The following is a 16,788-nucleotide window of genomic DNA, read 5'->3' as shown; positions in this document are numbered from 1 at the left end:
AGCTAGAAATCCTATATAATAAAAGTGTAATATGCAAATTGACCGAACAGCAGAATGACCAGTTGGCAGGGGGCAGGGCTAGAGAGCTGACAGCGCCAGGCCAGCCAAGGTGAATGCCAGCATGTAGAGAGAGGGGACAGTGATCTGGATGGGTGGGAGCAGTAACAAATAGCTGAGGTGGAGGGGCATTTGGCGGAAGGTGGGGTCATGCCAGCTGGCACCATCCCCTAATTGGCCACCCAGTCACCTCCTGCCTAGGGAGGCTGGCAACAGCAGGTTGATGGGGGTTGCACTGTCCCCTAATTGACCTACCCTGTTGGCTCCCACAGAGGGAGGCTGGCGTGGCAGCCACGGCAGGGTGATGGAGGCAGCGGCATCCCCTGATTGATCACCTGGTCGCCTCCGGCAGAGGGAGGCCAGCAGTGGCAGCAGTGATGGGGTGATGAGAGCAGTGCCCTCCCCTGATCGGCCTGCCCCATTGCCTCCCACAGAGTGAGGCCAGACTGCAGCTTAGGACATCCCTGAAGGCTCCTGGAGTGTGAGAGGTCACAGGCCAGACTGAAGGACCCCCCTAACCCCCGAGTGCATGAATTTTTGTGCACCCGGTCTTTAGTGTCAATAATGAGAGAGAATCATTGGCTGCTTCATGCACACCACCTACTGGGGATTGAGCCCAAAACTTGGGCATCTGCCCTTGACCAGAATTGAACCCAGGACCTTTCAGTCCACAGGCTGATACTCTATCCACTTGAGCGAAACTGGCTAGGGTTGCTTATTTTTTAAGTGTCTTATTTGTCTTTTAATTATTGAACTGGAGGTCTGGTGCATGGAAATTACACACAGGTGGAGTCCCTAGGCCTGGCCAGCGATCAGGGCTGATCAGATTCCCGCCTCTCAACCTCCTCCTTCCTTAGCTCCCTCGGCACCCCACTGCCACCACTAGATACCCACCATGTTCCTTGCCACCCCTTGGTGGTCAGCACACATTATAGAGAGAATTGAACTCCATGTCGAACTCTCTAGGGGACACTTTGCATATTAGTTTTTTATATAACATAAATATTGCTGTCCTCTTTTCATCTTTTCACTAGTGTCATATTTTGGACAAAATATTTTAATAGTGGAGCAGTCCATTTTTATCTCTTTTTTTCTTTCATTTATAATTTGGTATCATGTATAAGAAATTGCCTAACCTAAGATCATGAAGACTTACTGCTGTTTTCTTCCAAGATAGGATTTTCTTCTCAATGTATCTTTTCATAGTTTTTTAAAAGTGTCACATCTTTATAATATAACTAGAAGCTCATTGCACGAAGAGATTCGTGCAATAGGCCTTCCTTCCCCTGGCTGCTGGCACCTCCGGCACCCAGGACCCAGGCCTTCACTCCAGCCGAAGCGGAGAAGCCAAGCCTCTTCAGTCTTCAGTCTTTGTCGGGCTGGAGACTTCAGTCTTTGCTCTGTGCCTGTATATGCAAATTAGCCGCCATCTTTGTTGGGTTGATTTGCATACTCATCCTGATTGGCTGGTGGGCATGGCAGAGTGACACCAATTTGCATGTTTCTTTTTTTTTCCATTCTTTTTTTTTTTAATCTTTATTGTTCAGATTATTACATTAGTTACTCTTTTTTCCCCCCATAACTCCCCTCCTTCCAGCTCCCACCCCACCCTCCGCCCTCACTCCCCACCCACTGTCCTCATCCATAGGTGCACGATTTTTGTCCAGTCTCTTCCCGCATCTCCCACACCCCTTTTCCCCCCAAGGATACACCCCTTTTCCCCCCAAGAATAGTCAGTCCATTCCCTTTCTATGTCGCTGATTCTATTATAATCACCAGTTCATTCTGTACATCAGGTTATTTATTCACTTGATTCTTATTCATTTGTTGATAGATGCATATTTGTTGTTCATAATTTGTATCTTTACCTTTTTCTTCTTCCTCTTCTTAAAGGATACCTTTCAGCATTTCATATAATACTGGTTTGGTGGTGATGAACTCCTTTAGCTTTTCCTTATCTGTGAAGCTCTTTATCTGACCTTCAATTCTGAATGATAGCTTTGCTGGATAAAGTAATCTTGGTTGTAGGTTCTTGGTATTCATCACTTGGAATATTTCTTGCCACTCTCTTCTGGCCTGCAAAGTTTCTGTTGAGAAATCAGCTGAGGGTCGTATGGGTATTCCCTTGTAGGTAACTGAGTTTATTTCTCTTGCTGCTTTTAAGATTCTCTCTTTGTCTTTTGATCTTGGCATTTTAATTATGATGTGTCTTGGTGTGGTCCTCTTTGGATTCCTTTTGTTTGGGGTTCTCTGCGCTTCCTGGATCTGTAAGTCTATTTCTTTCACCAGGTGGGGGAAGTTTTCTGTCATTATTTCTTCAAATATGTTTTCAATATCTTGCTCTCTCTCATCTTCTGGTACCCCTATAATTCTGATGTTGGTACATTTGAAGCTGTCCCAGAGGCTCCTTACACTATCTTCGTATTTTTGGGTTCTTTTTTTATTTTGCTTTTCAGGTTGGGTGTTTCTCGCTTCTTCACATTTCAAATCTTTGACTTGATTCTTGCGCTCCTCTGGTCTGCTGTTGGGAGTCTGTATAATATTCTTTATTTCAGTCAGTGTATGCTTACTTTCTAGATGGTCCTTTATCACACCATCGAGGGTCTCATTAGATTTCCTGTATATCTCATCAAGTTTATCGACAGACTCTAGAAGCCTCTCAAGAGACGTCTAAAGTGTGGTTCTGAACTCAATATCCTCCCTTGATAGTTTTGTCCTGTTTCTTTGTCTCCGCATCTTTTTACGCTTTCTTGGTACACCCCCTAGTGGTCTTTGTGCGCAGTCTTGTTCTAGTTAAGCCTTGATTGTTATAGTTAATACTAGAGGGATTTGACCTCCAGGCCGACTGGCTGTGATAATCAGCTGTGTTTGCAGTGGAAGAACTTGTGTCCTCTAGGGAGGTGCTAATCTAGCCTTTGTCTGAGGCTATCCGGCAAATGGCTCTGCGCAGGGCTTGGGCGGGGCGGGTCCCACGGATCAACAGGGCGGAGGAGGGAGCAGTTATGGCTGCTCTCAGTCCGTCCCCAGAGGCTCTGCCTCTCTGTCCCAGCAACAGCTGCAAACCTCGGAGGGACCGTAGCCTGACAGTCCCGCTTCTCCCGTTTGAGTCTGGGTCCCTAGAGACTTGCCCGGATCTGGAGCTCTGAGTCTGAGGCTCCCTCCGGATTGAAACAGACAACCGCGCCCTCAGCCACCAGCCCGCGCCGCGCGCACTCCGCACCTTAGTATTTTACTTCAGCACTGCGCCTCCTCTGATTCTCAGTTCCTCCTAGTTGTAGAACTTCCACTCAGCCAGCCTTCCTGTGGTTCTGGATGATGTCCGTTCCGTCTTTTAGTTGTATTTTTGAAGTGGTTGTTCGAGGCAGCAAACTCCGGCATTAACCTATGCTGCCATCTTGGTTTCTCTCTATTAGTGTAGATAAAAGGAAAATGCAAGGCTTTTCTTTCTTGTAGCTATACATTAAATAGTTGTATCTTTAGTTCTTTTCTTGAAACTCACCTTTCTTTCAATAAAGCAAAAATAGCTCATGAATGTCATGTGAGGCAAATAACTTGGTGGAAGTAGCTGTGTCCAAGAAAAACTAATTCCTTTTTAGTGTTGTGGGGTTTTATAATTATTTATGTTTTCTGTCTCTTATATTTAAGGAGGACATGTTGATTTGAAGTCTGGATAGGAAAACTTTCCTTCATATTTTGGGTTAATGATGAAAAAGTTCTGGTTTATTATTAACCAGTTTAGTTCTGGTTAAATTTTTTAACGTTTTATCTTATAATCAGCCTAACTCATAATTATTATGTTTCAGATTAACAATAATACTAATCAGTATATCAATATATCCAATGTGATTTATAAGCATAAGAATTATATTTTAAACTAATCTGTGTTTTGGGTTTGTTGTTGTTGTTATTTGCAGATACCACAGCAATAGAAAAACTACGAGCTATTTGTTTGGACCGTGCAAAACTTGAAGAAAATGACCTTGTACCATCTCTTGATTCACTTTTCTTTGGTCCTTCTGCCTCCCAAGTGCTATACCTAACCGAGGTTATTTTTCTTTTTTTACAAAACTGAAATTTTTATTATCACATGGTAATATAAAAATATATAAGATAATCTTTTGAAATAGTTAAAAATGTCTTAGTAATGATGATAGAGGAAGTTAAGTTTTAAATTATTCCTGCCCTACCTAGTTTGGCTCAGTGGATAGAGCATCATCCTACAGACCAAAGAGACCCAGTTTCGATTCCAGTTAAGGGCACGTACCTCACATCTCAGTTGCAGGCTCCTCCCCCGCCTGTGCAGGAGGCAACCAATGGATTTGTTTCTCACATCGATGTTTCTGTCTTTCCTTCTCTTTTCTACTCTCCGTAAAAATCAATGAAAAAACAAATTTAAAAAATTATTAATTTTTTTTAGCACTGTCATTAACTTTATTTTTTATTTAGTTTTTAGTTTTTATTTTATTGGGGTGACATTAGTCAACATGAAAATAGAGGTTTCATGTGTGGATTACTAATTTAAAAAATCTGTATATAGGACCATGTCCCCACCACCCAAAGTCAAATCTCCTGTCACCTCATATTAGGACCCCTTTCTTTCCCCACCCCCTCCCTCTGGCAACCACCACACTGCTGCTTGTGTTTGTAAGTTTCAGTTTTATATTTCACATATGAGTAAAATCATATAGTTCTTAGCTTTTTCTGTCTGACTTATTTTACTTCTCATAATGTTCTCAAGATCCATCCATGTTGTTGTAAATGACACTATTTCATCCTTTCTTATGACCATGTAGTATTCTATTGTGTATAAATACGATATTATCTTTATCCAGTCCTCTGTCGTAGGGCCCTTTGGCTGTTTGTAGCTATTGGCCACCGTGAATAATGCTGCAATGAACATAGGGGTGCATATATCTTTGCATATAAATGATTTTGGATTTTAATTAAGTTTTCTTTCTCCCTCTTTTCTAGGTAGTTTATGCCTTGTTAATGCCTGCTGGTGCACCTTTGGCAGATGCTTCTTCTAATTTTCAATTTCACTTCTTGAAAAGTGGTGGTTTACCCCTTGTATTGAGTATGATAACAAGAAATAACTTCCTGCCAAATACAGATATGGAAACTCGAAGGGGTGTATTCCTCAATGGCCTTAAAATTGCCAAACTGTTGTTAACTGCCATAGGTTATGGTCATGTTCGTGCTGTAACAGAAGCTTCTCAACGAGTTGTAGATGGTACAGATCCCATAACACCGGTAATACATTTTTTTTAACTCTTTACAATAAATTTTATAGTTAATATTTAATTTTTCAATTCCTCAGTGTCTCTTACTTAAGCAATGTAAATTCAACTCAACCTATTAAGTTATATTTGTATTGAAATATAAGTTTTCTGTGCTGACTTCAGTATTCTCAAAGGACACTTCATCCCCCTAGCAACTTCACCTGAATCTTTCCTTAACCCATACTGACAGATATATAAAAGAAGGGTAATAAAATAAAATATTTAATTGGCATGAGCCTGCCTCTCCTCCCACTATGACCAATGTAACTCCTCAGACAAAAATTTTCTCTTTGTCCTAGAATCATCCTTGATGCATATTGTCCAATGTTCTGAAGATATACTAAGATTTGATGCAATAGTTGAATGTGGTGTTTAATTTTTACTAAAGCTGAGTTTATTTATGATTTTTTAAAATTACTGACTGAAGATAAAAATGGTTAGCAATACAGATTTTTTTTAGCAATGGGTTAGTTTTTAATCGGAATTTTGAGTAGCGATTAGATATTGGTGTTTAGAATTATTAATTTAGGTAGGACATCAATATTTTTGGGTTTTGTTTAAAAAGGTAATCATGCTAAGGCATTTCAAATAAAATAGAATGTCTACGATTTTCTCAGATAATACTGGGGTATCTGGGCAGAGTCAGTGACTGGGGGATTTAGTGAAACAAGTTACGCCTTCTGTTGGTAAGTACTGAGGGTACTAATATAGTCTCTCTATATTTATGTAGTTTTGAAATTTTATTATTTACAAAGGTTAGAAGAAGAGTAGTTTATAAAAGCAAATTAGGAAAGATATAATGCTTTGTCTCCACTCTAAGTTTGATTGCTTTATATTGTGGATTTTGTACATTAATAAATAAAAACAGGTAGGTTCTTGCCCAGCCAGTATAGATCAGTAGTTGGACATTGACCCATGAGCCAGAGGTCTCAGTTTGATTCCCAATCAAGGCACATGTCGGGTTGCCAGCTCCATCACCAGTGTGGGGCATGTAGGAGGCAGCTGATCAAACATGTTCTCTCACCATTGATGTTTCTATCTCTCTCCCCCTCTTCTTTCCTCTCTGAAATAAATTAAAACATATATATTAAAAAATAGGTAGGTTCCTATCGTGATCCTTCCACAGAAATCAGTGAGGTAAATATACAGTGCAATTTTATATCTCTATATCTTTTCTCTATTTATATACTAGAGGCCTGATGCACAAAGATTAGTGCAAGAATGGGCCTTCCTTCCCCTGGCTGTCAGCACAGCCTGCACTCCGGCTGGAGCCACCTTTCTGCCTTCCCACGCTGCCCAGAGTCCCAGAGCAGCTGGGGCAGTGCGGAACGCCTGCGTCATCACCTGCCCTACCCCTGGCCACTCAGCGTCTGCATATGCAAATTAACCTGACATCTTTGTTGGGTTAATTTGCATACTCACTCCTGGTTGGCTGGTAGGCGTCGTGAAGGTATGGTCAGTTTACATCTTTCTCTTTTATTAATGTAGACTAGAGGCCTGGTGCACAGATACATGCAACCAATGGGGTCCCTCAGCTGGGCCTGTGCCCTTTCGCAATCTGGGACCCTATCAAGGGTTGTTGGGCTGCTGGTTCCTGCAGGGATTGGGCCGAAACCAGCAGTTCGACATCCCCTGATGGATGTAGCAATGCATGAAGCAGCAGGCAGCTGGAGAGGAGCCTGAGCCTGAGCTGGGGCCCGGTGACACACCGCTCCCACTCATCCCAGCCCCACTACATCTGCTGCCTACGCTGCTGCCACCGCCACAGCTGTGCTCACCAGCATGAGCCTGGCTTCTGGCTGAGTGGGAGCGCACTGACCACCAGGGGTTAATTTCTGCATTGAGCATCTGCCCCCTGGTGGTCAGTGCGCATCATAGCGATTGGTCATAACAGTTTTATATATATATACTAGAGGCCCAGTGCATGAATTCCTCCATGGGTGTGGTCCAGCCAGCCTGGTCCCTATCGGCAGATGGTAGCCGGGCCTGTCAGGAGGAGGAGATGGCAGGAGGTTGACTGGCCGGCCTGTCCTGACCAAGGCCCAATCAGGGCAGGGCTGGCTTGGGGGAGGGACTACGTGCAGTTGGTCCGTGGGCACTGCCCCTGATTGCGGGGGGGCAACTGGGGGGAGGGCCAGCCATGGGGAGGGGCTGTGGGCGGTTGGCAGGGGCTGATCCGGGGTGGAGCTGGCTGGGGGTAGAGGTGTAGCATATTGGGGTGGGGTGGGCCCATCGGGGATGGGGACAGCCAGGGGGAAGAGCCTCGGAAGGTTGACCAGCCGGCCCCACCCCTGGTTCGCTGGCCACAGTGGGCGTCATTGCAACCAGTCATTCCGGTTGTTACAGTGTTCCAGTCATTGGCTTTATATATATATATATACTAGAGGCCCGGTGCACAAAAATTTGTGCACTCCGGGGGGGGGGGGGGTCCCCCAGCCCGGCCTGTGCTCTCACAGTCTGGAACCCCTCGGGAGATAACGACCTGCTGGCTTAGGCCTGCTCCCGGGTGGCAGAGGGCAGGCCCAATCCCTAAGTGCAGCCCCTGGTCAGGCTCAGAGCAGGGCTGATTGGGGAGTTGGGGCGCTGCCCCGTCATGCACAGAGCAGGGCGGATCGGGAGGTTGCAATGCCACCCTCAGTCACGCTCAGGGTAGACTGATTGGGGGGTTGGGGCACCGCCCCCTGTTATACTCAAGGCAGGGTCAATGGGGAGGTTGTGGCGCCACCCCCTGTCACGCACAGAGCAGGGCCGATCAGGGGGTTGGGGCGCTGCCCCCTGTCACTCACAGAGCAGGGCCAATCAGGGGGTTGGGACGCTGCTCCCTGTCACTCACAGAGCAGGGCCGATCAGGGGGTTGGGGCGCTGCCCCTTGTCACTCACAGAGCGGGGTCCATCAGGGGGGTTGGGGCGCTGCCCCCTGTCACTCACAGAGTAGGGCCAATAGGGGAGTTGGGGCACCGCCCCCTGTCACACACAGAGCAGGGCGGATCAGGGGTTGGGGCGCTGCACCCTGTCACACTCAGGGCAGGGCCAATGGGAAGGTTATGGCTCTACCCTGTCACACACAGAGCAACGCCCGTGGAGGGGGGTTGGGGCGCCACCCTCTATTACCCACAGAGCAGGGCCGATAAGGGGGTTGAGGCACCGCCACTGTCACACTCAGGGCAGGGCCAATGGAGAGGCTATGGTTCTACCCTGTCACACACAGAGCAGGGCCGATCAGGGGGTTGGTGCGCTGCACCCTGTCACACACAGAGCCGCAGGGCAATCGGGGGATTGGAGAGCTCCCCCCTATCAGGCACAGAGCAGGGCTGATCAGGGGGTTTGGGCGCTGCCCCCTGGCACGCTGATCCCAGTGCCGGGAGCCTCGCTGCTCCGCTGATCCCAGTGCCGGGAGGCATATTACCCTTTTACTATATAGAATAGAGGCCTGGTGCATGGGTAGGGGCCGGCTGGTTTGCCCTGAAGGGTGTTTTGGATCAGGGTGGGGGTCCCCACTGGGGTGCCTGGCCAGGCTGCCTGAGGGGCTGAGGGCTGTTTTCCCACTGGCAGTTGACTAAAAGCTCCCAACCGCTCCTTGTTTTCTTTTTTTTTTTTTTTATTCTGGGCCAGCTTTAGCTCTGAGGCCTCGCTGCTGAAAACATGGATACAATGTTGCGGTCCGGGGCTGACTGAAAGCTGGTTTTGTTTAGCTTCTTATTTGCAACATAGTAATAGTTGCTTAGAGTTGCAGTTGAGAGGCCGGCAAGTGAGGCGGGGAACGTTGGAGTCTGCAGTTCCTGGAGGAAGCAAACCTCCCTGCTCGTTTCAGTGCATGGCTGCCGGCCGCCATCTTGGCTGACAGTTAATTTGCATAAGGATATGCTGATTAGCCAATGGGAAGGGTAGTGGTCGTACGCCAATTACCATGTTTCTCTTTTATTAGTGTAGATAGACTAGGGGCCCAGTGCACAAATTTATGCACCTTGCAAGGATCTGTGGGCCCCGAGGCTACAGTATGCACAGGGGTCCGTCTCAGCCCTCCTCTGCATCCCCACCTGGCCCCTCCTGCTGTGGCCCCTGTCTTTCAGCAGCCCCGCTCTCACTGTCCCTGAAGAACCAGGGTTGGTGGAGAAGCCCTCAGGGGCAATCAAAGTCAGCAGCTGCCACTCGTACCCACTGATGGCTCCAAGCAATTGGGTCCGGCATGCCAGCACTGGCAGTGGGTATGAGTGGCAGCTCTGGCACTAGCTGCAGGGGCAAGCTGGGCCAACGGTGACAGTGGATTGCGAGCGGCGGCACCGGCAGCGGATGTGAGCGTGTCCATTGCTGGCAGCAGGTGCAAACAGTGGTTACTGGTCCCGATCTCCCCTCAGAAGCAGGGGAAAGTGAAGAAGCCCTGAGGGACAATTGGGGCCGACAGCCATCGCTCACACACGCTGACGGCGCCAAGTAATTGGGGCTAGTACCAGGCACTGGCAGTGAGTATGAACTCTGGTGCCAGCAGTGGGTGCAAGTGAGGCGGGCACCAGTGCTGGGTGGGACTGCAGCATTCTCAGGAGCAAAGAAATTTCAGTAACCACCAGAGGCTCGCCCCAATGGTAGCAACTGGCACCCCGCCTTGGTCTCGCGCCCCCGCTCACCTGCTCCACCATCCTACCACAGCTGACATTTGCCACAATCCACACAAGCCCCCTGATGGTCAGCGCACATCCTAGCTACCTGTTTGGTGGTTCCACCGTTCGGTCTATTTGCATGTTGCTTTTTTATTGTATAGAATAGGATAGATAGAAAAATGTGCCATTAAGGAAGCAAAGGTACATAATAGTGTCTAATTTCAGGTTTCCCACTTTCTAGTAGGGAGCTAAATACAAAATTAGTATTAAATATATTATTGCTACAGAAATGCCTATAATATAAAGAAGAAGGGTTATAATTTGAGAAATAGAATAACTGTTGAGTAAAATTTTAGCTATTTTTCCTCAGAGATTTAAGAATTTATTTATACTTTTTGTAAACTGAGTGTATCTTTTGCAAATTTTTACTTTTATTCCTCATTTAACATAATTTTTTTCTCCTGAATAGTCTGGGGACTTGATTTTTGAATAGAAAATATTTAATTCTGTAATATTATAGTTAAAGAAAACAATTATTTTTAACCTGCAGAGCATACCTAATTCTTATCTCAGTTTATTGAGTTGAATTGGGAAATGTATCAATGGTGATGTTATCAAGCAAGGTTTCAGTATAAGAAAAGTGTCACAAGACTTTACTGACCTAAAAAATAAACTAATTTATTGGTAAAAATGAATTACTAGTTTTTAAAACATGTAACCTCTTACTCATTCAACAAATAATCTACCATGTATCTATTATATTCCTCATACATATTGATAGAGGTAAGTTAAAAACTTACATTATTTCTACCTATGTGCAAGTTATTTTATTGGGAAATAGTAATGATCAAACCCCAGGTCAGATCATTACCCATGGATAAACATCAGCAATGGACTGAGGGTTTCTGGGTTCGATTTTGGTTAAGGACATGAACCTTGGTTGCAGGCTCTATCCCCCGCCCTGGTTGGGACACATGCGGGAAGCAACCAGTCAATGTCTCTTTCTCTAATATTGATGTTTCTTTCTCTCTGTCTCTGAGTGTTCCTTACCACATCCTCAAAAAAAAAAGAAAAAAATATCCTTGAGTGAGGATTAATAAAAGTTAAAACATATATATATATATACACACACACACACACACACACAGACATACACACATAAATGCTATATATTTTATACTAATTACTATACTCTGTCCCTTTTAGTCATTAATATAGCTATATTTGGTGTCAGTCTTACTACACCTATTTTATAACTGAAAATTAAGATAAAAAGAGATGAAATGACCAAATTGTGAAAGTGACCTGACACTTAACTCAATGAAGCATAATGGCTAACTCTGACACTGTACTTCCACCACTTACGCTAATTTTCTTACTTGAAATCTTTTGTAGGTAGCACATGGTAAATAGCACCTCAAATATTAATTAAAGGATTAAAATAATACCCATGTAACAATGAATAGACATCCTGTATAACAAAAGCCTAATATGCTAAGTGTCCGGTTGTCCAGTTGGCCATTCAACCAATCAAAGCATAATATACTAATGATATGCTAAGGTTGCTCAACTGCTCGCTATGACGTGCACTGACCATCAGGGGACAGACACTCAACACAGGAGCTGCCCAGTGCACTCCCACAGGGGGAGCACTGCTCTGCCAGAAGCCAGGCTCATGCTTGGCGAGCACAGCAGCGCACACTAAGGATGTCCGACTGACGGCTTAGGTCCCAAAGGCTCCCGGACATGAAAAGGCACAGGCCAGGCTGAGGAACTACCCCCACTTCCGAGTCCACGATTTTCATGCACTGGGCCTCTAGTATCCTATATTATAAAAAGCCTGTGGTTGTGACACCCTCACACTGTAATGACCGATCACTGGGAGGCTGTGTGCGTGGCAGGTGTGTGCGGGTGGGTGGGGACTTGACCAGAAGGTGCATCAGGGGAGTCCTGAGGCACCAGTCGAGGGGCAGGTCTCGGAGTCCCACGCAGCACCGGCCTCATGGGGCAGACTTCGGGACTCGGGAGTCCCATGCGGCACTGACCCTGCAGGGCAGGACCCTGGGACTCGAGGGATTAGCATGCAACATTGGGAGGGACTCGACGCTGCGTCCCCGTGGATGCCAGGGCGGGGGGGGAGGCGAGGGGGAGGCGGGGAGCTTGATGCTGGGTCCCCACAGAAGCCAGTTAGGCTTGATGCTGCAAGAGAAAGGGCAAATAGTGATATTGAAATATTTCTGCTAATTCTCTTTCTTTGTGCACAAATATGTGCTCCAGGCCACTAGTAAATTTATAAAAATTTAAACTCTGATTTGAGGTAAAAGAGAAAGGCTAGCAGCATTATACCTAGTAAGTATGCTTTGTCTCCCTAGTGACTGCAAGAACACCACCACAAACTCTTGTTTTGTTTTGTTTCTTAAAATCTTTATTGTTCAAATTATTACAATATGTCCCCTTCCCCCGCCTCCCCCCCCCCCCCCCCATTAATCCTTTTGGTGATCGAACAACCCTTTCACAGGGGTCACCTAAGACCATCCTGCATATCAGATATTTACATTACGATTCATAACAGTAGCAACATTACAGTTATGAAGTAGCAACGAAAACAATTTTATGGTTGGGTCACAGCATGAGGAACTGTATTAAAATGGCTAGAAGGTTGAGAACCACTGCTCTAAGCCTTCATCACCCTTTTGTCTGTGTCCATGGGCCATGCATATATACATACAAGGTTCTTGGTTGATTTCCTCCCACTCTCCCCTGCCTTCCTTGTGAGATTCCACACTCTGTTCCATGCTTCTTTGTCTCTGGATCTACTCCACTCATCAGTTTATTGTTTAAATTAGATCCCACATATGAGTGAGATCATGATACTTGTCTTTCTCTGACTGAGTTATTTCACTCAGCCTAACACTCTCTAGGTCCTCTATGCCAGGGGTCCTCAAACTACGGCCCGCAGGCCACATGCAAATACAAATATTGTATTTGTTCCCATTTAGTTTTTTTACTTCAAAATAAGATGTGTGCAGTGTGCATAGGAATTTGTTCATAGTTTTTTTTTAAACTATAGTCCGGCCCTCCAACGGTCTGAGGGACAGTGAACTGGCCCCCTGTTTAAAAAGTTTGAGGACCCCTGGTTTATGCTGTCTCAAAGGGTAAGAGATCCTTCTTTTTTACTGCTGCATCATAGTCCATGGTATACATGTACCCCAGCTGTTTAATCCACTCATGTACTGATGGGCACTTGGGCTGTTTCCAGATCTTAGCTATTGTAAATGGTGCTGCTATGAACATGGAGGTGCATGCATTCTTCCTGATTGGGGTTTCAGGTATCAGGGTTCTTCTCAGGGAATCTTCAGTTGATTAGTCAGGGAGTTTTTCTGTATTTTAGTTGTAATTCCAGTTTGATCCTGGGAGCATGTCCTTGCATCATCCACTTACTCCTCTGCCATATTTTATATCCCCACAAACTTTTTTGTTTGTTGATTTTTTACAGAGAAGAAGGGAGAGAGAGAGAGAGTTAGAAACATCGATGAGAGAGAAACATCGATCAGCTGCCTCTCGCACATCTCCCACTGGGGATGTGCCGGCAACCAAGGTACATGCCCTTGACCGGAATCGAACCTGGGACCCTTCAGTCCGCAGGCCGATGCTCTATCCACTGAGCCAAATCGGTTTCGGCCCCACAAAACTTTTTTTTAAAATTAAACTTAATTGTTATATTAAATTTATTGTGGCAACATTGATGAACATGAACATACTTGTTTCAGGTACAGGTTTCTATGTTACAAGATCTATATATTGCACAGTGTGCCCACCACCCAAAGTCAAATCAGTCACCTTATATTGGGTCCTTCTTTTTCCCCCTTTGGCAACCATCACAAGTTTGTGTTCACAAGTTTCAGTTTTACTTCCCACATTTGAGTGAAATTATATAGTACTTAGCTTTTTCTGACTGACATTTCACTTACCATAACTTTCTCAAGGTTCATACATGTTGTTTCATATGGCGCTATTTCATCCTTTCTTTTGACTAAGTAGTATTCCATTATATATATCTAGCATATCTTCTTTATCCAGCCCTCTATCACAGGACACTTTGGTTGTTTCCATGTCGTGGCCACTATGAATAATGCTGCAAAGAAAATAAGGTGCATATATCTTCACAAATCATGATTGTGAAGTTTTCGGGCATATACCCAGGAGAAGAACTGTTAGGTCATATAGTAGCTCTAATCTCAGGTGGGGTTTTTTTTTTTCAGGAATTGCAAGACTGCTTTCCACAGTGGTTGTTTCAGTATACATCCCCACCAGGAATAGATGAGAGTTCCCTGTTTTCCACAATCTCTCCCACACTTGTTATTGCTTATCTTGTTAATAATGGTCATTCTAACTGGTGTGAGGTGGTATCTCATTATAGTTTTGATTAGTATTTCCCTAATTGCCAGTGAGGTTGAACATCTAATATATCTATTGGCTGTTCATATGTTTTCTTGGGAGAGGTGTATTTTCAGATCCTCTGCCCACTTTTGAATTGCATGCTTTGTTTGGTGTTAAGTTTTATGAGTTCTTTATATATTTTGGAAATTAAACCCTTGTCAGATCTACTGTTTACAAATACCATCTCCCATATGGTTGCCTGCCTCTTTGTTTTGTTATCAGTTTCTTTTGCTGTACAAAAGCTGTTTAGTTTGATATAGTCCCATTCCTTTATTTTTGCCTTTACTTCCTTTGCCTTTGGTTCAAGTTCATAAAATGTTCTCTACCATCAGAGTCCGTAAATTTGCTACCTAGATTTTCATCTATGAAACTTACTGTTTTGGATCTTATACTTAGGTCTTTGATCCATTTTGAATTAATTTTTGTACTGGGAGACAAACTCGAATCTAGTTTAATTTTTTCCACGTGGCTTTCCAGTTTTCCCAGCACCATTTATTGGAGAGACTAGCTTTACTCCATTGTGTGTTTCGGGCTTTTTGTCAAAAATTATCTGTCCAAATACATATGGAATTATAGCTGGTTTCACTATTCTGTTCCATTGATCTGTGTGTCTGTTTCTTTGCCAATACCATGCTGTTTTGATTATCAGAGCTGTGTAGTATAATTTTAAGTCAGGTAATATGATATCTCCGATTCATTCTCTATTTTTTTAAGTATCACATATTTTTTTCTCAGGATTGCCTTGGTTGTTTGGGGTTTTTTGGGGGGTCTCTAGAACTCTGATGATTCCTCTTTTTTAATTCTTCAAAAAATGACATTGAGATTTTTATGGAGATTGCATTAAATCTATATATTGCTTTAGGTGATGTGGCCATTTTAGCTACTAGTATGTTGATTCCTCCAATCCATGAACCAGAGATATTTTTCCATTTTGTTGTGTCTTTTTCAATCTCTTTTAATAATGCTTTGCAATTTTCAGTATATAGGTCTTATACATTCTTTGCTAAGTTTATCCCCAGGTATTTTATTCTTTTGGTTGCAATTGCAAAAAGAATTGTTTTTTTCTTTTTTTTCTGGAGTTTGTTGTTAGTATAGAGGATGGCAATGGATTATTACACCTTGATTTTGTATCTTGCAACCTGACTGCATTTGTTCATTGTTCCTAAAAGGTTGTTCTATGTACAGAACCATGTCTTCTGCAAAAAGTAACACCTTTACTTCTTCCCTCCCTATTAGGTGCCTTTTCTTTCTTTCTTTTGCCTTATTGCTATGTTGAGGTCATCCAGCACTATCTGTCCTATATAATAAAAGACTATTATGCAAATTGACCAAATGGCGGAATGATCAGCACAACAACTGGTTGTTACGATACGTACTGACCACCAGGGGGCAGACGCTCAATGCAGGAGCTGCCCTCAGGCTCCAGGCCAGCCAAGGCGGTTGCCAGTAGGGGTCCCCTGATTGCCCCATCATTTGCCCCACAGAGGGAGGCGCCTGGCGGAGGCGGCAGGGGGCAGTGCCGGTGAGCAGGTGATGCCAGGCTGGCCAAGGTGGGTGCCAGAGGGGACCCCCTGATCACCTCACAGGGGAAGGCGACCGGCTATGGCAGCAGGGGACAGGGCCAGCAGTAGGTGGTACCAGGCCGGCCAAGGCATGTGCCAGCAGGGATCCCCCCTTTGCCCCGCCAGTTGCCCCACAAATGGGCCCTGATCTCCAGCCAGGCCTAGGGCCCCTACCCATGTACAAATTTCATGCACCAAGCCTCTAGTCTATACTAATAAAAGGATAATATGCTAATTAAACCAGGAAACCTTCCGACAAAGCCATGGTGGCAGGGCCAAGGCAGAGGTGGTTAGGGGTGATCAGGCCAGCAGGCGGGGGGCAGTTGGGGGCGAGCAGACTAGCAGTGGGGGACAGTTGGGGGCTATCAGCCAACGGGGAAGGAAGTAGGGGATGACCAGGATGGTAGGGGGAGCAGTTGGGTGTGAGCAGGCTGCCAAGGGAGGGGCAGTTATGGGTGAGAAGGCCAGTGGGGGGGAGGGCAGTTAGGGGCTAGCAGGCTGGCAGGCAGAGTGGTTAGGGGCAGTCAAGCAGGCAGGCAGGTGAACGGTTAGGAGCCAGCAGTCCCAGATTGCAAGAGGGATGTCCCAGATTGAAGAGATGCAGGCTGGGCTGAGGGACAAACAACCTCACATACAATGCATGAATTTCGTGCACCGGGCCATTAGTATATAGATAAAAGCCTAATAAGCTAAGTGTCTACCTGATCTGTTGACCCTTTGGTTGACCGCTCAACCAGTTGCTATGATGTGCTCTGACCACCAAGGGACAGACACTCCGACCGGTAGGTTAGCTTGCTGCTGGGGTACAACTGATTGGGACTGGATTCAACAGGCCAGACATGTCCTGGAGCCCTC

General features: G+C 45.2%; 1 protein-coding gene across 3 annotated transcripts in view; it reads left to right on the top strand.

Annotated features, from left to right (window-relative positions):
* The window catches only part of LOC139000635 (ubiquitin carboxyl-terminal hydrolase 9X), a 272,439-nt gene that overhangs the window by 159,186 nt on the left and 96,465 nt on the right, over positions 1-16,788 (top strand). For all 3 annotated transcript variants that reach the window (XM_070402776.1, XM_070402777.1, XM_070402775.1), the window contains exons 22-23: positions 3,972-4,102; positions 5,029-5,307. In XM_070402776.1, coding sequence (XP_070258877.1) covers positions 3,972-4,102; positions 5,029-5,307 — 410 coding nt within the window. The remainder of the gene's footprint in view (positions 1-3,971; positions 4,103-5,028; positions 5,308-16,788) is intronic.

The sequence above is a fragment of the Myotis yumanensis genome, unplaced genomic scaffold (genome assembly GCF_028538775.1).
Source record: "Myotis yumanensis isolate MYYU_CA2020_CCGP unplaced genomic scaffold, mMyoYum1.0.hap1 SCAF_24, whole genome shotgun sequence".
NCBI classification, from domain to species: Eukaryota; Metazoa; Chordata; class Mammalia; order Chiroptera; family Vespertilionidae; genus Myotis; species Myotis yumanensis.
The sequence above is the reverse complement of the archived record's forward strand: the minus strand, read 5'-3'. Positions and strand labels throughout refer to the sequence as shown.